This window comes from Anolis carolinensis, chromosome 5 (genome assembly GCF_035594765.1).
Source record: "Anolis carolinensis isolate JA03-04 chromosome 5, rAnoCar3.1.pri, whole genome shotgun sequence".
In the NCBI taxonomy this organism is placed as follows: domain Eukaryota; kingdom Metazoa; phylum Chordata; class Lepidosauria; order Squamata; family Dactyloidae; genus Anolis; species Anolis carolinensis.
This window is the reverse complement of record NC_085845.1, coordinates 173315041-173338534: the sequence shown is the minus strand read 5'-3', so window position 1 is coordinate 173338534 and position 23494 is coordinate 173315041. Positions and strand designations below refer to the sequence as shown.

General features: G+C 39.6%; 1 protein-coding gene across 1 annotated transcript in view; it reads right to left on the bottom strand.

Annotated features, from left to right (window-relative positions):
* Positions 1–5267: 5267 nt before the first annotated feature.
* Positions 5268–23494, bottom strand: part of sox10 (SRY-box transcription factor 10) — a 28664-nt gene continuing 10437 nt past the window's right edge. Inside the window, exons 2-3 of the mRNA XM_003227146.3 lie at positions 8982–9247; positions 5268–8043 (exon numbers count right to left, since the gene is read on the bottom strand). Coding sequence (XP_003227194.1) covers positions 7334–8043; positions 8982–9247 — 976 coding nt within the window. The 3' untranslated portion in view covers positions 5268–7333. The remainder of the gene's footprint in view (positions 8044–8981; positions 9248–23494) is intronic.

The window sequence follows — 23494 nt, the reverse complement described above, 5'->3', positions numbered from 1 at the left end:
CTAGTTACCTTGAGAAACAGTAATACAGAAAGAGATGTTTTTTTAAAAAAACCAGGATTGTGTTTTCTTGTGGATACCCACAGTGTGTAATACTGAAGCCATTGGTGGACAAGTAAAAGTCAACAGATCGTTCCACCTTTTCTTCCAGCCTCCTCTTTCCTTCTGATATTCCATTGCTTGCTCTCATTTTTTTTCCACCCAGCAAGTAGCTGAAGGAGGGACAAATCAGTCTTCTTGGAGATATGAATTATTATTTGCATCACTTTTGCAGTTAGGCTGAAGGCCGCATGTAGTTCTAGTGCCACAGGTTGCCCAACTACTTTCGTCCTAGGTGCAAAAGGGATGTAGGGATGGGAATTGCATGTGCTCTAAGGAGTGGTTTCAGGGGACAATTTTGTGAAATGGCACTTAAAGGGATATGATAACCAGCTGTCAACAAGAGCAAGCATTAAAGCCACAAGGAATGTGCTGTGGGCTCACAGCAAAACTTGCCAATAAAAGGTTAATCTGTGGAGTTGCAGCTTACAAGGCTCCTTGCCCCTCCCTGCTCCCCCGGCGTTTAATCACGTTGGCGTGATGAAATTTCAGTAATGAAATGCGCCTTTGTGTGATCATTTTGGCATCCGCAATGGAGCGCGGGAGTCGTTTTCTTGGTCCGCTAAAAAAATAGCTTCTTTGTTTTAATAGTCCCTATTCCCCCCAAGCCTTGCATCTGTATCAGATACAATTAAAGGGAAAGCAAAGGACTCTGTGCCAGCTCCCACCAGACTGCAAAGGGAATGTGCATCTTCTTTGTGTCCAATGTGGAAGCTGGTGGGTGCCGGATCCTGCTTTTGCTGTAAAAACAGAAACCTAGTTGTTGGCACTAAATGTGGGGAGCTAGCGATTAAGAGGACACACCACTGTCTTAGCCCAGACTTCTTTTGGGGGAAATGCAGCGATGCCTTTGCCCAGTTTTGCTTGTGTCCCATAGGTGTGGTTCTGTGTAACCTTCAACAAATCCTGTTTGGCTCTTTGTTGTGCCTTGTCCTAATCCAAATATCAGCTACAGTTCCTTAGACCTCCCCCAAAAGCTAGATGCAGAATGCTACTCTACACTGGCTATCCCAATTTTTGCAGCAGATTTTCTCATCGACATTTTGTTCCTTTTATTCTACATTATTGGAAAGCAAGTATTTGCTTGTATTGACTCAATACTAGACTTAAGACCTTTATTTGCTCTGCCATTATTTTTGGCTTTATATTGAGGGAACAACTTCCAGAAAAGTAACTTTACTGTTCTGTTGCAGCTGAAACAGAGCCTTGAAGACCTTGAAGACCTCTACCAATATGTCTGGTCTTGAAATCTTCATGAAACCTCTTCTCTAGGTCATTTATGTCAAAACATGTCTATTGGACAGCTAGAAGGCAGAGATTTATCTCTGTAATGGCACCATATTTCATAGTACTGAAGCTCAACTACCACTAATGATGCTGTTAGATTGACCTACCCATGAGTAAGAACAATTGGACTGGATTGTGCTGTTGATAATATAAGAAGAATCATGATGAATCAGACCAAGAGCCTCTCTAGACCAGCATTTGTTCACATAGAGATCAAACACTTATCTATATTTACTTGCGCAAAAACTAATATACAGAGGCATCATGCCATTGATACTGGCAGGAACATATATCCATCATTGCTAGTATCTTTCCTGAAATTGTCTCAATCTAAAGTCACCTAAGTTGAGGGCCATCACTACATTTTGATGTGCTGATTTCCACTTTAACCACGCACTACTGGAATAAGTATTTCCTTTTATCAATCTTAAAAAGAAGAAAGGAAGGGGAAGAAGAAGAAAAAGAATTGTGGCAACACCTTTAAGACTAATTAGTTTTTATTTTCACATGAGCATTTGTGGATATGAATGCATGTCTTCAGATGCAGTACCAAGTGGTATGAAGGCCTCAGCATAATTTCAGTCCTAAATCTCCCATCGTTTATCTTCAGTGGATGACCATGAGTTCTTGAAGAACTAACAGAAAAGCATCAAGCTTTGTCAATTCTCCACCCTCCATAAAACAAAATCCATCAGTTTTACTCATTCGGCAGCTGAAGGAGTGAGTTTTACTACTATTGAGCTGTTATTCTCTCCAGTGAAAGAGCCTACAGCAATTCTTCCCATAATAACAATGCATCCCATAATAATGCACATCTTTTAATGTCCTATTGGATTATTCTGCTGCTACCTTTTTGCTTTTTTTTTTCACCTGCTCTTCAGCTATCTGAAATATTTGCCCTCCCAGTCATCATAATATTTGGTACTATGATGAAGGCATGGCCCAAATCATTTCATTTGGTTGGGCATTGAAAACATTTGAATTGAAATGATTGCTCAGTCCATAAAACCAGAGACAAAATTTCCCATTAAAGTCAACGGGGATAATGCCAGGCCAAATGCATAACCTACTCACCCACTGCATTCTTTGCATTTGCCCACACAGAGATTGAGCAATTACTGTGCTTTGCTATGCAAAGCATGGCATTTTCCAAGCTTTGAGGTGACCTCTGATTTATGACTCCCTCTTTCTTACTTTGTTAGCCTTTGCCTTGCAAAAAGAAATTTCAAAGTGAAGAAAAGACATGCCATCTGTTCATCATCTTGAAAGTTTTTCCGTAGAACCTTTTATCCTTAGAAAAGGTAGACAAGTCAGTGAAAATGATGTTTCTAATTCCTCCTGGATGCTATTATACCAACTTAGAAATCAGAGTTGACATCAGTTGTTTTCAACGACAGTGAAGAGACTTGAAATGAAAGCATAGTGGCTTGGAATGCTAATGTGAGTAGTATCAAACACAATTATCTCTCTGCTAGTACAAGTGATCTTGCCTGGGTGTGTAGATGATGGAGGAGCAAACTCTTTTGTTAAAGAATCAGCCACAGTGAACAAAATAGGCAGGTTCACTTTCAGAATCTGTCTGATCAAGAAACAAATGGAACCATCTCTAGGAACCATCTCAAAGATTAAGATCGTCTGCTCTCAGTCCCACCTCCTTTGCAGGCACGATTGGTGGAGACGAGAGACAGGACCTTCTCAATGGTGGCCTCTCATCTATGGAACTCCCTCCCCTGTGAAATTACATGCGCTCCCTCCCTCCTGTTCTTCATAAATAAAGTGAAGACATGGATGTGCAACCAACTCTTTGGACAATAATCTGCAATGCAATAAGTAACTATGGAATAGTGCAATTTAGGATCGGAATAGCTCTTGGAATATGCCTTTGGTTTGCATGGTTTTTAAATAATTGGTTTTAAGATTATGATGTTTTAATTATTGATTTTAATGTATATGTGTTGTTTTTATCCTATGTATGTGGCATCAAATTGTGCCCTTTTTGTGAGCCAACCTGAGTCCCCTTCGGAGTGAGAAGGATGGGATATAAATGTAATAAATAAATAAATAATAAATACTTTAAAACAAATTCTGAATGGGGTTTGAAGGATGGTATTTTATTTCTCAAGACACCAGCAGTTTTGAGATAACTCAGAATAACTGATTAGTGATAGGTTTGCAGGGAAAAGGTCTAATTAATGCCATGAATTATACTATGTAACCAATTTGAAAATTTTTCTGTTCCTGGTTTGAAAGTGTCATTTCCTGTTTAATTGTGTGGTACTTCGAGAGTAGTTGCTATATTCGAGAAGCTTCATTTTTGTGGCTGACACAAGCTATGTTGAATTGGTTGTGAGACTCGATGAGATATTCACTGAAAAACTATAGCAAAAGTTTTTGCAGTTTAATAAACTTCCCCATTTTTTTAATGATAGAACCAATTAGGAAATGACATTTATAACCCAGGAACAAAAGATATGTGTTATTAGCTTATGGCAGGATGTGGACTATGTGAGCGCCTACTTGTGATTGAGCCCCAACTTCTACTATCCCATGCCATAATTAGAGATGATAGAAGTAGCAGTACCACAACATCTGGAAAATGATGTATTCACTATCTTGAAGTTACAGAATTAATTTCTACAAAAGATTAAGGCTATTATCCTATGCTTCGGTCAAAGATTTCTTTACAGAAAGATCTATCTTCTGTTTTTATGGACTGATCCATCCATTGCTACAATGATACATGACTTGATTACATCTCATTTGGATTATGTATTACACTCTACTGATCACTATTTTTGAAAATTGTTTGGAAACTTCAGCAGGTCCAAAATGCTGTGGGCATGGCTGGCTAACAATTAATTTCTAAACTCAATTCTAAGTGCCAATTGCTAAATCAAATTTAGCTTAGGTCCACATTATCTGAAAGCCTGTATCTTCACACAGGACCCTGCCTGGACTTTCTCTTGGTTTCACTTCTTCACAGGTACATTTGGTGATGATACAAGAGAAAGATCTTTGTTAACTGTCAGTCCCAGGCTGTGGAACTTTCTTCCATAGTAGACTAGCTGTACACTCTTGGTGTTCTCCTTCCTTTTTGTTTGCACAAGCATTTGGTTAAGTGTCTATTCAGAGAGGCCTTTAATGGGGTGGGGTACTGCTGCATTTGGATTCTTAAATGGTTTAATACTATGTTGTAAAAGGCTTTCATGGCCGGAATCACAGCATCCTCAGACCTCACAACCTCTGGGGATGCCTGCCATATGTGTGGGTGAAACGTTAGGAGAGAATGCTTCTGGAACATATCCATACAGCCCGGAAAACTCATGGTAACCCAGATTTTATATTGTTTTGAAGCATTGATGGTTAAAATAGTATTTTAATAGTTTTTAAAACATTAATTATGTAGTTTTAATTTCCATGCCTTGTTTTAATCATATGGCAAGTCCCATTCAATCCCCAAAAGAAGAAAGTTAGGATAAATTTATGTGTGTGTGCGCGTATATATATATCCCTAAGGCCAAAAACAGTGACCCTGAGGCAATTTTAGAACTCCAGATGCACTATACAATTTATAGGAGTTAACAGTATCTTGTGATGTCTCCAATAGCTTCAAGCTGACCACAGCTGTATATTAAAGATGCACTCAATTAAAAGATAATGCTCCAAGGTGTTTAGGGAGAAATTTAGACTTTTCTACTAGAGATTTTTTTATGTTTTGTTTATATCTTTTCAATAATCTATACATGTCAAGGAAATATGTGTGAGCAAAACATTTTGTGTGTAGTGTAGAATAGGACATTGTGCCCATTAGCCTTTTGTTTGTGTGTGTGAAGGTAGTGAGAAGGATAAAAAAAAGAAAAGAAACTGAAATTAACACACAGAACTGAACCTTTTCAAGTTTATTATTCCATACATTTAATGCAAAGTTAATGGTGCTAGGACAACAAAGGGCGGTAGTGCTGGGAATAGGGAAGGATGTGCTACTTGCATAAATAAGGATGCAGAACGGTTAATAGATTACATGCATACAAGGAATACAGGCACACTACATGTTCTTTTCAAATACTATGGAAAACAGACAATCATCCATAGCTGAAAAAGGAGGCAAGCATATATAAAGTTCATAACTTTGGGCAGGTTAGCCTCAACCATCTCAGTCTGAAGGGGTTGGGAAGAACAGCATGTACTGCAATGTGTCCTGTGTCCAGCAGTGTCCGTTCCGACATGTCATCTGTTCTCCTTCTGATGGATTCATCCATCATGTTCTCAGTCATCCAAGTGTCATGTTCACTCACTGACTGGGGATAATGTTTGTGGGATGGGCCTGCAAAGCTTCACACAGGCCTATGGAAAAGATGAAGGCACACTTTAGCTGTGTTGGTTGCCTCCATATGAAAGCTGAAAAGTGAATGCAGATTTCTTCCAAATTTTGCACTAACTTTCTTTTTGATACCCACTAAGCACAGCATGAGGACCAAAAGTGTTTTTGTTATGGCAAATTTAGAATTTATAATAAAAATTATAAACACAGGAGCATGGCCGGTCCCGCTGTTAGGCAGCCTGTCTCACACTACATTATGGGGAACTTTTAAGGGCAGCAAATGACTAATGTTTGCCGCTCTGAGCCTCCTTCAGGGTGGAGATAGAGCAGGGTAAAATGCAGTAAATAAATAATGTTGTTAATTGGAATTTTTTAACTGTTACTGCATGTACTTTTCTAAATTTCTGACTCAGGCATCAATGTATCTTGGTCACATGGAAGTTCTCATGACACAGTTTGTTCTGAATTTAAGCAGTGAGGAAAGAGGTGGGGGATGTCTCTGGTTGTCAGACTGCATCTTCCATCAGGCCGAGTCAGCATACTCAATGATGAAGAATGATGCAACGTAGGAGAGTCCAGTTGTTCCCCATCATTGAAGCTGGAGGACAACACTGACTGTTCTTGGTTTCTAGGTTCTTTCTGTCTTCCTTCACCCCTTCTACACACACACACATGCACATACTCATATACACAAGCACACTCATAAGCAAGCAAATGCATTGGCTTTGGCAGGGTATTTTCTGGAGTATTAGAAAGGTAGCTGCAGGAGTTTAGAAGGAAACCACAGAGAGTGGAAACAAACTAATAATACAAAATGTTCATAACAACAAAGTAGGAATCAGTCCCCTTTGCCCTTTATGGTCCGAGGGACCAACATGTACACGCACATTTACATGTTGTGATGCAAAGGCGGCCAGAGCATATAACGCAGTTCCTGAGTCCAATGTACTGTGTAGTTAAGTCTTAAGAGAGCCAGGCAGCAGAGAGGCGATGGAATAGATAAAGGATAGTGGAATGCAGATGACAAATATCAATAGTAAAAGCAAGCTTAGGTTGGTCTTCCAATGGGGAACAAAATTTCATGCATGTACAACTCTGAAGCAGGAATGTCCGAGAACACTGTCCACATCAGCTGTACCACCCTCCTTCTCCTCCTGTAACATATCCATCAGAGAGTCCAACTAGCCAGGCTTCACCCACAGCAAGTGGCAAACTAATGGCCATTGGTTTCTTTCTCAACTGTCAGACAAATGGTCTCGACAGTTTGAGGGAAGGGATGAGAAGGAAGAGGATTATCTTTCAATGCTATTGTTGTTGTTATTTTTAAACCTTCGATCTGCCCGACATAAACCCACCACGACTAGTTGCTCCATGCCTAGAATCATCCTCATCTAGAAGGCCTATGGGATCTTGGAAGCCAATCAGGGACTGGGAGTATGGGGTGTGGGTGGGAACCTTCCTCCAGCCAGGTGAGCCATCGATAACTGCGGTCATGATAGACACGCCCGGATATTCGTTGGGTTCTGGCGACTGGATTACACCAAATGACCTCGGGACTCGGAGGCTCGTCTTCTGGGGCTGATTCTTCGGAGCCTTTCCGCTGCTGCTTTGGACACTGCTCCCCATTCCCTAGGGTCTCGAAAGGGTCGTATACACAGGCTGTTCCCAGTGTGTGGGACTATGAGACTGTGGCACTGAGGGTGCCGGGTCAGAGATGGCAGTGTATAAGGGCCGTTGGGAAGGACCCATATATGAAAAGGCTGAATAGAGGCCAGAAGCCTGGCTGGAGTGGCTGTAGTAGGGTCCTGAGGGCTGGTGGTCAGGGTAGTCAAATTGGGGCCTGGATATAGAGGGAAAGGCCGAGCCATAGTGGGGCAGACTAAGGGATGTATATGCTATCTGGGAAGTAGAGGGCTGGTCAGTATAATGGCCCCCTGGAGCTGAGCCCTCCGTTTTGACTTGAGCCTTGGAGTCTACCACGGAGGATGTGGCAGCAGACAAGGAAACCCCATGCTGTTTGGAGATCCAGGCAGAGTGTCCACTGGCTGCAGCCAGGGCACTCCCAAGGCCATAACCAGCAGCTGCGGCATAGCCACCGACATGGCCTGGGTGAGCAGCATGCCCGTTTGGTGGCAGATACTGGTCAAACTCGTTAACATCAAAGGGCTCCATGTTGGACATCACTTCGTGGCTGATCTCACCAATATCCACATTGCCGAAGTCGATGTGAGGCTTTCCTCCTTCCCCAAGGGAACGACCCTCCCGCTTGGAGTCGGTCTTACCCGACTGCAGTTCTGTTTTTGGAGTGGTTGGTGGGGTGGGAGGTCCATGACTCTGTCCTGTGAGACGAAAGCGACATGAAAGAAAAGAGAGAATAGGTCAACCATTCTGCCTATGCCTATCTGAGGGCTTCATGGCTGGATTATTTCAAATCTGACACACATTGCTCTGGGTAATTGTGGCCCTTGTGTGCATTTGGCCTACAGTCCCATCAGCCCTAATCAGAATAACCAAAGGTAAAGTATTATTTGAGCTACAGCTCAATAGCATTTGGAAGATCACAGTTGGAAGATCCCTGTTCTACAGTATGGAGAGTGCCCGTGCTCTCTTCTATCCTCACTCCACTGATAGGATTGAGATATCGTTTTGCCAGTATGGATGATGTAGGAGAGTTGATAGTTTAAAAAATCCAGGATGGCAGCTGGGTGTAATTAACAGTGGTGAACCCTTGAGTTCTTTATGTTGATAAACCCATCCATACCAAACGATAATGCAAACGGGTAACTTTCATAATTATATCCTGTCATGCTTAGCTTCTGCCAACCTAGCAGTTCGAAAACATGGAAATGTGAGTAGAATGGGCACTTCCGTGTGTGTGAAGATGGCGATGAGATGGACTTGCTGAGGGCTCTCAGCAAGCCACCCCCAACCAGGCGATCGGGTAGAGCTTTGGCTCCTTCCTCACAGCAGATTGATGCTGAGAGGACAGCGAAGCCCTAGGGCACCAGCCAATGGTCCAAAAAGGGTCCTTCCTTCAAGGAACCGCTCCGGCAGGAAGGTAACGGTGCTCCATGCAGTCATGCCGGCCACATGATCTTAAAGGTGTCTACGGTCAACGCCGGCTCTTCGGCATAGAAATGGAGATGAGCACCAACCCCAGTCAGACAAGACTAGACTTAATGTCAGGGGAAACCTTGACCTTTATCTTTATAATGCTTAAGCAGCTGATTTGCCATCATTTAAGTATGGAGCACACCTATGACACAGAGGGACTAACCTGAGGAGTGTTCTGGGTGTCCATCAGACAGGGGTGATCCTTCCCCAGCATGCCTATGGTCCAAATGGGCATTCTTATAATGAGCCTGGATTGCAGCAGCTCCACCAGCTTCCCCATCGGCTTGGCCATCGTTTTCACCCTGGGCAGCCTTGCCATTTTTCCGCCGACGGGGCTGGTACTTGTAATCAGGATGGTCTTTCTTGTGCTGCATCCGCAGCCGCTCAGCTTCTTCTATGAAAGGCCGCTTGTCACTTTCATTCAACAATCTTAAAGGAATCAGAAAGAGTAGGGAGAAAGGGAAGAAAGAGGGTGACAGATTTGTTAGTAAGAGAAAGCCATAAAGTATCCAGGCTATACCAACTAATAAACCCATCACAGACAATCTCATTTCACCATAACACTGGGGAAAGAGAATCAAGATGTACTCGAAATTTAACTTCACGATGCTGCTGGTCAAATCCATTCAAAGCATCTAGTAGTTTGGACTACCAGTTATGGGTTTTTTTTCCAGACAGCATTGTATTCTCAGATATTCAGGCAATAAATCATCAGCACACTGTAGTTTAACACACCAGCAGTTATTTGCTGTAGACACCATTTTACTTTCACTAACATGAATGAACTGTTTATGTGAACATACTGATTGTGCGTATTTTCAATTGTAGTTTATACATTTTTGGTACATGCTGTCCACAGAAATTCTAAGAACATGTAAAATCTTTTGTGGGGTTCAATAGAATAATAGGACCTATTCCATGAAGATGTGGTATATTCCACACTTAGATCAGTATGCTTTAGGGAGCTGTATAATTTGGAACACCCTTCTAATAATCCCAAATGTTGCAGACATTTTAAGGTCTTGTATGTTCTAACCTCAGTTGCCACTCTGCTTAACAGGGGCTGCTTTATACGATGCTGTTTTGGAGAAGTAAATAAAAACATAGCACAGCCTTGTAGAATTTTGCATGAAAGGCACTATAGAAATGTGAAGGCAGTCTGGTCGTATTACACATTTTCTCCAGTTAGGACAGGATTTTGCTGCCCACCTTATTCATTAGACATTACCTAGGGGTGGGGAGGAAACCCTATGTCTCTTTTGTTTTTATCTTTATTCACTCTGTGTCAGGCATGGCTGCCCAACCGGTCTGATAGAACCAATTTTCAACTGGATTTGGAAAACCTAACTCAGTTTTTAGGAAGGTGTAGTTAAAATGTTCTAGTTTCCAGTTTCACTCTGAAGGAATTATTAATTAGTCTTAAACCAAGGAATGAGGGGAACAGAAAATTGTTGTTGTTGTTGATAATAATAATAATAATAATAATAATAATAATAATAATAATAATAATAATACAGTCCTAGACACTTGGGAAGTGTTCGACTTGTGATTTTGTGATATGAAATCCAGCATATCTATCTTGTTTGCTGTGTCATAAAATAATAATAATAATAATAATAATAATAATAATAATAATAATAATAATAATAATACCCTGCTTTATCTCTCCATTGTTTTGCCAAAGATTCATGCTTCCCTGATTTTACCAGTAAGGAGATTTTATGTAATCTCTGCTCTTGTTCTCTCTTTCAGTACCATTTAGCCAATTCTACTTTTTGTTGTTGTGTGCCTTCAAGTAATTTCTGACTATAGCATGGTAAAAATTTGTTCAGAGGGGTTTGCCATTGCCTTCCTCTCAGGCTGAAAGAGCACATTTTGCACAACGTGCCCAACTGAGTAGGGATTCAAACTCTGGCCTCCCAGAGACTACACTGGCTCCCTAGCCCTGACTACTAGTCCCATTCACTCAGGTTTAGGGCAAAGTACCTCTGCAAATGTAAAAATCTAAAAATAAAAATTTCTTCTTTTTTAAACTTGGGAGTAGATTTCTAGGACCTCCAGCATGACTCCACTGGAAACTTCCAGTGCGAGAGGACCATTGAATCACATTGGAGGAACTAGAGATTCCTAGTCATGTTTTAATCAAGTTCATAAAAGTGAAATCTGCAAATATAGAGGGTAAATTGTACACACACACACACACACAGATGAAGTATTTTCTGCTAGGTGTTGCATCCCTCTTCTACATGTTGGTTCTCTTTCATGGGGCACAGAATAAATGCTCAAATGGGCATAAGACATTGTGACTGCTGACAGAAGGATTAAAATGTCCTTCTCCTTACCCCCATTTTATACACAGAAGCTCTATATCAATGACAAAAGGACAATGTCATCTGCTACTGGGGAGGGTGACAGGCTAACTTAGGTGATCCAAAATCTTGCCAGTTTCCACAATATCGATGAGGATTTCATCAGATCTGTATTATGCTCATATTCCAGGTTGTCCATCCAATGCCCTGAAACCATGTTGTTTAGCCCAAGTTTTCATGTATGTTTAATAGAAAGTAAAGGTATATCTACACTGTAGAGTTAATGCAGTTTGATAGCACTTTATCTGTGATGGCTCAATGCTACGGAATCCTGGGAACTGAAGTTGATGAGGCACCAACACTCTTTGGCAGAGAAAGCCTAAGACCTTATAAAACTGCAAGTCCCATAATTCCATAGTGTTGAGCCGTGGCAGTTAAAGTAGTGTCAGGCTGCATTAATTCAACCGTGTAGATACACACAAACACTCTCATCTTGTCTGTTTTTTCCAATGAGAAGGAAACCTCTAGTTCAAGGGAAAGGGAATATGAGGAGCCCATGAAGAAGGACCTTTTCAGTTTACCATTTTTTACAGTTAATTTTATTTTCAGGTTGGACTCTGAAGTCCAATTTACACATACAAACGCCCTTTTATCATGATTGGCCTGAAAGAAGTCCTGTTTGTGTGCAATATGTGTATATGAGAGAGAGAGCCATGGGGGTGGGTGGGGGATGCTAAAGAAATTAGTCTTCCAGCAATTTGTGCAGCTGTTATTAGATTAAAGCAATCTGTGAGGAGAGCAAAGTGGAATGAAAATTGTTCGAGCCACAAGACAACCCAGTAATAGTTTATATAATGTGAGGGAAGCCTCTGCACATTTACAGAAGGACCAGGCTACTTGTTCAAGTGCCTTTAGTCTTGCTCCCATCTCCACTTTCTCTCTGTGGTGATAGCAGGGCTCTAGACTAAGTGACTGGCTCTTAGGATCAATTCCTATGCAATCTAGTAAACATTATGTATGGTATAAATGACTACCCATTAGAAGCAGACTTTATCCCTGGTATCTCTTCCTCAATAGCAGGGATCACGTTTGGAATATTTGAAGCAGCAATTTAATAACTTTAGTTGATAGATTAATAGATGGATAGATTTACCAGTGAACACAGCCTTCCTCTTGACTGGCGTGCTTCTGATGCGTTGGATTAAAAAAACTCTCAGCATGGCCAAGATTTAGTTTGCTAGGCAGATGGACTCAACTTTAATCCATGTAAAGCAGTGGTTCTCAACCTGTGAGTCTCCAGGTGTTTTGGACTACAACTCCTAGAAATCCCAGCCAGTTTACCAGCTGTTAGGATTTCTGGGAGTTGTAGCCCAAAACCTCTGGGGACCCACAGGTTGAGAACCACTGATGTAAAGATTCAAAACATATAGATTGATTTGTTCTGTGAAGACAATATGCTGTTGTGGTTTGAGTGTTGGACTCTGGAAACAAGTGTCTGAATCACTGCTCAGTCACTGCACCAGGTTTACCAGTCCTTGAAAATTATACGTGCCTATTTTGAGTTTAAGACTTATTCTACAGGAAAAACCACACATAGGTAAACCACACATTTTAATGCAAAAAATAGCCTGTTTTCTGCATGTGAATATTGAAGGGGGAAAAATGTGCATTTTTCATGCAGAACAAATCTACAAACTGCAAAGGAATCTTGTTGTTCAGAATTTTCAGACTCTTGGGAACACACAAATTTTATCCACGGTTCTGCTTTATAAAAATATTCTTTCCATAGTATTTTGTATTGTATTTGGGTACATCCCCAAATATGACAGTTTAGCACGTTTAGTTTGCCCATTTTTGATTTGTATAATGTTTGTAGCCTCTAGCCTTCCAGGTTTTGGTGATGCTTTTATTCTGCTTCTGCCAACTTCTGCCAACCTAGCAGTTCGAAAACATGCAAATGTGAGTAGATCAATAGGGAGTGCTTTGGCGGGAAGGTAATGGCACTCCATGTAGTGCTCGACTTAATGTCAAGGGGAAACCTTTACTTTCTGCATGCTCTCCCATACTTCTGTCTTGTAGCACTGATTATGTTCCCAAGCCCTCTAGTCACAACTTTAAATTCTAAGTACGCACACCAAAACAAATAATTAACCTGGCAAAGTTTCTGTGTGTCTATACAAGAGAATGAGATTCTCACATTTCTAAAATTAACTTTTTATAGTGTTTAAGAAACATGAAGAGAGAATAAGGGGCTGCAGATCTGAATGTTGAATCATAAGTGTCTGATATCAAAGTTAATGTCAGATTTAAAACTCAAGACTCTCTTTTTCTTTCATCCATCATATAGGATGGCCTGCTCTGCAATCCCTTATGGTGTTGACCTGACTTCACACCAGGCTGTACTGAGTGGGTCACCGCCATCCACCACATAACTACATTCCAGTATTGCTTTAATCCAGGAGATTAAAGCAATTGAGCCACCATGAGTTCAACACCAGCTTTCCTGTCTCTCTTCCTATTTCACATATCTTTTACACAAATGTCCCCAAGAATCCTAATTCCCCAACCCAGAGTTAGTCAAAATACTTGTTTTCAGTGAGTCTAAAATTCTGTAAATATATACGTAGTTCTGCTTTTATTATAGGCAAAGCCCAAGTAGTGAGAGACCTAGTCTGTCAATCAAAATTGTCATGAAAGTTATGGGTTGTTTGACTTTGTCTGGCTGAAACTTGGGGGAAAATATCAAACGACTCTACCAGACAGCTAATAATCCCTGTAAATATGTACTGGATTAAATGCCTCAAAGGGGTTGTTACCATCCCACCCTATCCAGTCATACCATAAGTATACTGGGGTTTTGTGTCCTGCAGATTATTTGGTGAATTGATGAAATTTTCCACTCTCCTCATTGCATCATCAGTGGGACACCCAGAGATACAACACAAACTAAACAACAATGTATGATGATATGATAAATTATCCCTGGTGATATCAGGGTCTCCCAGGATTTTATATCAAAACACCTCCTTCCCTGAGTTTTAAAAGCTTCCAGTGGCAAATAAACCAGGACAGGAAGTAGGTTGTTTGGATATTTTTTGAAGGTTCGATTCATACAGGTAAAACTCCTGAGGATTTCTGCCAGCCCAAGTGAGCCCAAAGATGCAATGGAATGAATCCAGATTTTTTGAGAAACCTGGTAGATCAAGTGCTTGTCTCAGAGTGGGGGGCCTTGTCACCAGCAAATATTTCAACTGCTTCAGACTGCATTCATATATATCTACATTCAATCCATATGTATGTGTGCTTGAAAAATTCATTTTCTGGATTACAATACCTGGAATTTCCCTACCATCATAGCAAGTGGCCATAATATCTAAGAATTTCTAGGAGGTGAAGTCCAAAGAAGAAACATTTCTCTTTCCATGTTTTAATCTAATTATATTGTTTTTCTCCAACAGAAAAATTATAATAATAATTATGATGATGATAACAACAGAAAGTCACCAGTGTTTGTTGATGGAAAGCACTGTGTGCATTGTTATGAAAATATGTTTTACAGAAGGAAATGTGTTGTAGAAACACTTCATTTTATTATCGAATCTCCCTGCTCAGTCCACACATTGAATCATACTCTTCTGCGGGCTTGATTTCTCATTCTGTTTTTCAGATTCCTGGTCTGCACTATAACTGAGTCTGCCACACTCCTGCACTTCCGAGCCGATCCTTGCCTTCTCCTCCTACATCTCTTGGCTTCCTTTTGTTCTTCCCAGGGATCAGAACTTCAAATCAGCTTTAGCAAAGTGAAACCAGTATAAGCAGGCAGAGGCTGGGAGATTTGGGGGATTTGGATTTCACTTGCTTCCTGCCTGGGCATCCCCCCTACTACATGACCTTTCAGGCAAAGGAATTTCTGCATGGGCATACAAAAACAAAAAGGAAAAAACAGATCGGCATGTAAAGCCATTGGTCTTAAGTCAGCTTTAACTCAGTCTTCTATTCCCCCACTTCCCCCAATATGGATTTCTTGGTGCTGCCTACCCACCAATTTTACAGTCAGGAAAAGCCTATATCTCTGTGTTGCACTTTTGTAATGTATTTGGGCTATTGGATATGCCTTTGTTCACTGCAAATGATACAGCCGAATTGGGACACACACTCATCCCTCTTTAGTCACTGGTGCCAGCTGAAGCTAACTCAGTCTGCTAAGAAGAGCATAGCCATTGGTCATCCAGAACATAAGACAATTTGGTAATGTTGCTATTTTGGACTAGATCTTCCAGAATCCTCTACTTACTAGCCATGGGGATTTTGGAAGTTTGAGCCCCTCCAAAGAATTTTTCCAAATTTTGAAACACAATAAAGAAAAGTAGGATGGGTCACAGGAGTCGAGGGCAGATGATCAAGTATCCATATGGATACACACATGCACACACATGTACACAAATCCAAATATTGCAATGATCACAAGGTGGGAAGTTGTTTTAAGTCATTTGTGCTGAAAAATCTTAGATTTTTATATATATCCCACCCAGCCCCCTCATTTATTTTCCTTGGAGAGGGTCACCCATATACCCAAATACCTCGAAGAAGTGAGGTCATATCTTACATATCTTTTTTGCCAGTTACGAAAGGTTATCAAAATATTCAAAGAAACTTAGGTTCCATCTACACTGCCATATAATGCAGTTTCAGAATACAGTTTAACTGCGTTGAACTTGATTATATGAATCTACACTGCCATATAATGCAGTTCAATGCAATTCAACTGTATTCTGAAATTGCATATTATGGTCGTATAGTCGCCTTAGAATATGAAACTGCTGAATTTTGACTTAACAAGAAACCTAGTGCTGTCCAATTGACATACATAATGACCCCCCCCCCCCCCGTGACAGGTTTTAAAAGAACAAAAATAATCTTAAAGATGAACATATTTTGTCTTTAAAACAGGAGCATTTGTGGGTCTTGCTGCAACTGATCAATATTGCTACCACCATTTCTTGGAGTTATGAGTGTTGTTATTTGGCCCAACACCAAACATCATTGGATCTCACTCAGGATAGAATAGAAATAAAATCCATTTAAGACATTGTGTATGATATAAAGCAATTAAAACTATTTAAACCAATTGTTGTCAAAATTTACCAGGAAGATTGTGCATGCAAATTTTAAATTACTGGTTATAGAGTGTACTTTTAGCATTTCACTCCACTGTTTATATTTTCTCTCTTTCCTTGCATGTACCTTCATTCATCTGATAAAAGGCTTCTCCTCCACAGAAGCTCATGCTATAATTTGACATTTTTAAAGGAACCACAAGACTAATTGCTGCTTTTGGTGAGAAAACAGTATTGTGCTGAAAGGCATTCACTCCTTATGTCACATGTTTGGTGCCTCTTTTCTGGCCCCAAACATCAGATTCCTGGAGTGAGACTTTATATGACAAGCAGAAATTGCTCTTCTTCAAAGCCATTTCATCTGTCAGAGTTCTGCCCATTTTTGCCTCTGGCTAGCAAATCTACAAGTAAATCATGATTCAGATTCTTTCCAATGCTGTGATATTATGTGCATTTTTAGTTCAAATGGACAACAATGAGGCCCAATGTGGCTAACTACTGCTCTGCATATATTTCCTAAGTGTACTGCTGAAGTGGGCAATCTGTAGATTTCCAGATATTATCAGACAGTAACACACACCATCCCTGCCCTTTGGGCATGGTACCTGAGGCTTGTAGATGTGTCTAGCAATACACATTTTCCTTATTCCTGCTAGTGTGAAAAATCTATTTCTAAAATAATACGTTAAGCAATCTCCCTTACAAAAATACAGTTATCTCTCATATGGGGGAATTGTCTGTGGGCACCGTGCTAAGAAGTTGTTCTTAGGATGCCATAAATGTCTAGTCAATTTGCGTGATTTCAGTGCTGCTAAAATCACAGGTTTGGGCACCAAAGTGTCGAGTTTCCAGAAAGCCAGATGAGACAAGATGGGTTGAAGGCAAAATCAGAGACTTTATTCTCAATGGCCAGTGGAGACAGCACTCCAAAGAAGTGACATACTACAATTGCAAATACATAGCATATGTATTGTATTTTGACAGCTATTCACGTCTACCCACTGGATCCTATTGGCTCAGAAGATATTTGGCAAGGATCAATAGCAGGATCTATTAGAGAGAATATGTATAAAATGTTCTATAGAAGCTAGGTAACACCTGAGATAATAGCTAAAATAGATAAATCTCACTGGGGGGACTGTCGGAGATATAAAGTACAGAAAGGTACCCTTTTCATGCCTGGTGGACCTGTAAGTTAGTACAAACGTTTTGGGAAAAAGTGATTAAAGAACATGATCACTAGGAAAAATCCAGAGATGTGCCTTTTAGGAAAAATCCAGAGATGTGCCTTTTAGGATTATTTGGTGAAAAAAATCAGTAAAGAAGATGTAGAAATTTGTCTATACAGTTTTATTGCAGTGAGAATAACAATAATAATAACAACAACAATAATAACAATAATAATAGCAAAATCTTGGAAAGGAGAAAAAGAGCTATTGTTAAAGGACTGGAGAGAAAAAGTATTAGAATATATCCAAATGGCCTAGCTATCCAATGGCCTATGGGAAGAAGCAATGAAGATTTGTTAAGAAATGGAGGCTTACATTTGGATATCTAGAAACGAAGACAAAATAGATTTCAAAGTAGTCACAGGGGGAATTTATTAATGTAGGATAAGGGTAGGTTTTTTGAGATAATAGTTTTGGTGCTGGAAGTCATGGGTTGTTGTTCACTGTGTTTTTATTTCTCATATGCCACTAATAAAATCTTCTAACCAGAAAAATAAATATTCGGCTAGGATCCATTCTCTGAGTGATCCAGGGCTGGTTGATCTTTGCTGTGGCAGGAAACTTTAATAAACTGTCATTGGATTATTTTGAAGATTTGTGTCCATTTTTTGATCCACCCATGAGAGTGGTATGATCAGAAAGGAATAAGATGGGGCCTGCGATAATGGGCTTAATATTCTATCTCTGGTTGATAAAATGGTGTTAGTCCAGATAAACAATGGGTGCTAAAGGCGATGGCCATCTCAATGGGTGTCACAAGATTTGGTGGCTTGGAAGAGGAAGGGTTCCAAGAGATGACACAGATCATATCCGGTGAAATAGAAAAAAGGATTATGGCAATTTAGTGAATAATTTCCTAAAGTCCAGGGTGGGGTGAGGCATAATTCCAAGGGAATTCAAGAGGGGTTATATTACAGAGCGAAATGAGAAGAGGCAATGCAACTGCACTGTATGTCTCAATGAAGCCGCATCTCATAATTCATAATTTTGGAGTCTAATTTTTGATAATGTTCAAGCACAACATTCGGTACTATGTATGGCACTTGTATGATATGTTCAGCATACAAATTAAACAGAATACAAAATGCAACCTTGCCTGATATTCTTGCCTACTGGAAATCATTTGGGTTTCTCTAGATTTCTCCCAGATGGTATCCTCTTATTCTGCATACAGGTTACACATCAGAATAATCAAATGCTCTAGGAAAATTGACTCTGAGAAAGGAGGCATGAAAAATAGAGGAAGCAACATCAACAATTGAAGATATACTGATAACACCATACCACTAGCAGAAAATAGCAGATTTGGAACAAATACTGAAAAAAATCAAAGAACTGTCAAAAAGCTTTTAGTTGAAGATTAAGAAAACAAAACTAATGACCACAGGTGATTCAAATTATTTTTAAGTGGATGATGAGGACATTTTAATACTATAGTTCAAGATTTTCTATAACTTGGCATAGTTATTAATGGAGACTGCAGTCAAGAAAACAGAAAGAGTAGGACCTGGACAATTATGAAGGAACAAGACAAAATCCCAAAGAGTCAAGATATAGCATTGAATACTAAAGTTAGGATGACACTTGGCATTGTTATTTCCATTTCTATACATGGTTGTGAAGAAATCTGATAGAAAGAAAATCATATAATTTCAAATGTCATGCTGGAAAAGAGTTCTACAGATAGCATGCATGGCTATAAAGACAAATGAATGGATCTTGAAGCAAATTAAGCCTGCACTCTCCCTAGAAGCCAAGGTGACTAAAGTGAGCCTGTCACAGTTTGACCATATCACAAGAAGAGACAATTTGCTAGAAAGGCTGATAATGGTTGGCAAGGTAGATGGCAGTCACTGTAAGTTGGTAATTCTGGGTAAAGTAGACCAGTTGTTAAAGAGGAAGACCACATTCCAGATTAATAGACTCAATCAGGGAAACAACAGCTCCGAGTCTGCAAGACCTGAACAAAAATGTTGATGATAGGGTGATTTGAAGGTCTCTCGCTCATAGGGTCACCATAAGTTGAAGCTGAAATGGTGGTAGTCAGTTCACAACAACAACCCTTGTAAACATGGCATAGATCATTCTCATACAAGCATCACTGGCACCTGATGTGCCCAACCTCGGTTGTTATTTCTGTTAGACAAACCAATGCCTCTTATACACATCCAAGAGTTTGCCAATTTTTTTTGCTAAAAGTAAATTTTGTTGTTGTTGGAGTTGTTTAGAGTCTCTCCCTAAGCCATGCACGTGCAATGTGGCATTAAAAAGATAGAGAAACCAACTAACAGTGAAAAGATTGTATCTCCACCATCCACTAGCTTTATTTATATCTATTATGAATGGATAGAATACTAAGTTATTGTTTTCAGTCAATGCTGCAGCATGGATAAAATATGACTGGGATATTGAACTGCAGAAATGTAAAACGCCTTTGAGGGCGTATCTGCAGACCTAAAGTGCTAATGAACAATTCCTTCTTTCTCGTAAGCATAAATTCTGTATGGGGGTAAAAATCTCTTAAACTCGCTTGCCAGATTGCCAGTAATCTACAGTGAAGCCTTAATTTGACATTAAATTATAATAAGTGTGTGATTTAAACACATGGCATTCAATAATGTGTTCTTGTCAACATTACTAGAATTAGTTATTACTAGAACAAATATATTCTTAGGATGGTTGAATGAAAATTCTACTAAAATGCTAAAATATTTAAAGCAACTGGACAACGTCAAAGTCATTGTTGTTTCTACTCATAGCATTACTGCTAAAATATAATTTTAGTATGCCTTCATTATAAAAATAAACATAAGCACACATTGCAGGTAACAGATTATAGACAACTTTTAACGTTCCAACTATAATTGTAGCTATACCCCCAAGTCAGCATCTCCTTGTGATCGGTTACTGATCTCTCTACAAATTCCTGGACACACATATTGTGAAGTGAGGTGCATCAGAGAATATTTCTGAGACACTTGTTGTTCTTCTTCATTTCATAGGTTCATGTAGATCAGTGGTTCTCAACCTATGGGTCCCCAGATGTTTTGGCCTTCAACTCTCAGAAACCTAACAGCTGGTAAACTGGCTGGGATTTTTGGGAGTTGTAGGCCAAAACACCTGGGGACCCACAGGTTGAGAACCACTGATGTAGATAGAGCATTGATGGATATGCCTCTGAATGTCCCTTTCGTTATCCTTGGTGCTGTAACACAACTACACCTTTTCTGCAACAAATCTTTATTATCTCTGTAATTTGTTATTAGATTTCTAATCCAGGAGAGGGTGCTGTGGACATCTGTATTTTGACCACTTCAAAGCAGTAGACGTTTCCAGCTACAGTAGACCAGATTCTGATGATTTTAATCCTGTTGTCAAAAGGGTTGAGGCTGTTCCCAAAACATTTCCTACCACAACCAAGAATCAGCATTCGTTGTTATTCTCCCTCTCCACTTTTGCTTCTTTGTCTCTAACTCTTAAAGTAAAACATCCCTCAAGGATCCAGTCTCTCAAGGGATTTACTGGGCTAGAAGAATCCAATGGCTCTATAAAAGCCAAAGTTAATTTGGTATCTAGCCTGCAACCAGTAGTTTATTTGCAAAGAGTCTGAAGTACAAGATTTTGTTGGGACAAAGATGTCAAAAAAGATCAAGCCACTAAATCCAGTTTCAAAAATACACTAGGATTCTTTTAATGTCTTTTTAAGCAGGCTCTTTGAAACATACCAACATTGTGGCCTGAATTCAATTGATCAGTTCAAATCTACAATCGATGTATTAAACCAATTGTTGCATACCTTACAACATTTCACAGGTGAAAATTGCATGACTGAACAACATGAGAATATGGAAGATGGTCAAGATAGGAAAAGTTACTAATAAGGAAAAACACAAAAATTGTGAGAGGCTGTAGCAGTTTCAATTTGTCTCAGTCTACAGGGAAAGACAAGGCTGCACCATTCTCTTTTCTGAGTTAACTGTGTAAAAAACAACTTTTGCACTTTGTACAGTTCTCATTTTGCAGCAAAGACAAGCTGAGTCACAAACCGAGAAACTGGGAGGTGAGAAAAATTGGAACAATTTAAAACCAGCTAACAAGCTAACAGAGGATTCATTAGGATTGTCTCTACCAAACTGGGACAGTTGGAAGGTATGTGACTGAGAAGTGCATAAGTAAATCCCATTGATGAAATGGGTCTATTCTAATCAGGACTAACGGTAGAATTCCAGTTACTCTCTGATGTTGGCAAAAGAAGAATTTTCACTCTATACAGTCCCCAATAGCATACGATTATTAAAAGAAACATCTGATGATAACTAGTATGCTTCAGTCCTACAGGCGAAACATTCATATTGTCTAATTATGACCACAGCTAAATTATACTATGCAATACAGACACTCACTCAGGAGTCACGAACAAGTCACCAGTGATGAGGCGGCACGTGGAAGGGGAAATGCACTTGTAAGTCAGCCTTTTGTCTTGGGTTACCCTTTCATTGCAGTCAGTGATTCATTTCTAGAAGAGGTCTTATATGTTTGAAGCCAGAAGATGGGGCCTAAGACATTTTGCTACTTGAGGTAGAGCACAAAATGCAGTCCTCGCCTATCTACCCATGTCAAGGTAAACAAAAATTAAAACCAACCAAGTTATTTTGTCATATTAGGCAGAAAATTCCACATAAACTGTCCCTTCCCTAGAAGCAAAAATACATAAAGAATGAAATAATCCTTAGTTCTAAAGATTGGTCAACAGGACTGAATTCACATTAGTTCAGGAATAAATTATCCCAACCTGTAGCCTAAGAAATGTGGATTAGTGATTTATTTACCACTGGGCAATCTAATACTAAAGGAAGTATAGTCTTTCATAACATTTTTAAATCTTTGGCAGCTTAAATTCTTATATTTCTAACTTTTCAGAGTTGACAGATACATTTTGTCAGGAATCGGGAATGATCTGAAGACACATGACTCAGCTATCTAGTGGAAACGAAGGGCTTGGATACAGTGTGTTCTGCATTGTGAAAAAGGTGCCAATAGCAATCATAATGTCTTCTACAGCCCGAAAGCTTTCTAAGGGATAATTCCCAGCATGGTATGAGGAAGCAGGGGAGCACAACTTCAAGCAAAGTAAATGGAATGGTTAATTACAGTATACAAAAGAAGCTGGCCAGTTATCAACACAGATGTTACTGCAAGGGCTACTTCTTCTTTTCTTTTTTTAGGATTAATTTTTTATTAAGACAGATTAAAACAAAACCTACATATAAACATATCCCCCAAAAAGCAAAAAAGAAAAATCAACAACAATATAAGTTTTTCTAGAATAATACTACTACATCCTAACCACCAAAGAAACAATAGCTGCAAACTACAAACAATCTACACTATCTAATCTCAGAGCTTTACATTCTCTGTCTGGTGGTTATATTCTCTCAGTTTTCTACACCTATTTAGTGAAAAAGAACCATTGGTACATCCTTTACCCACAAAACAACACACTTTTAGTCCAGAAAAACAGCGATGGAGATTTTGCCCCATCTTTGCTGGAGGAACAGAGCAATCACTTCTAACTGCCCCCTTATGCTACAAATCATTTTTTAAAGTCAGATTCAGACTGTAAGAGAAGAGCACACGATAGTCCAGTGGGAGACTCACTATGAAAACAGATAAGGGCATATTTATATCTCCCAAAGGTGTGGTTTCATGGTGAATTCTTCATGAGACGGACAGAAGTAGAGCATACTTCACACACCCTTATTTTCCCACACTAAAAAACTTATATGTGACATTGCCACTGATTCCACTAATAGTTAGCAACCTACATTGCCTCTCCACAGCCTTGCTAAATCTTTGTGGAGCCAGGAGCAAAAATAGACGGGCAAGGCATGAGAAACCTTAATCCATGCAACCAACAAATGGTCATGCAATTACACTTCCTTTTTATAGGAAATGATCGGTAACTGCCATGTGTACCATCACATGTCAGGACAGCACACATTGATTAGGCAAAACAAACTT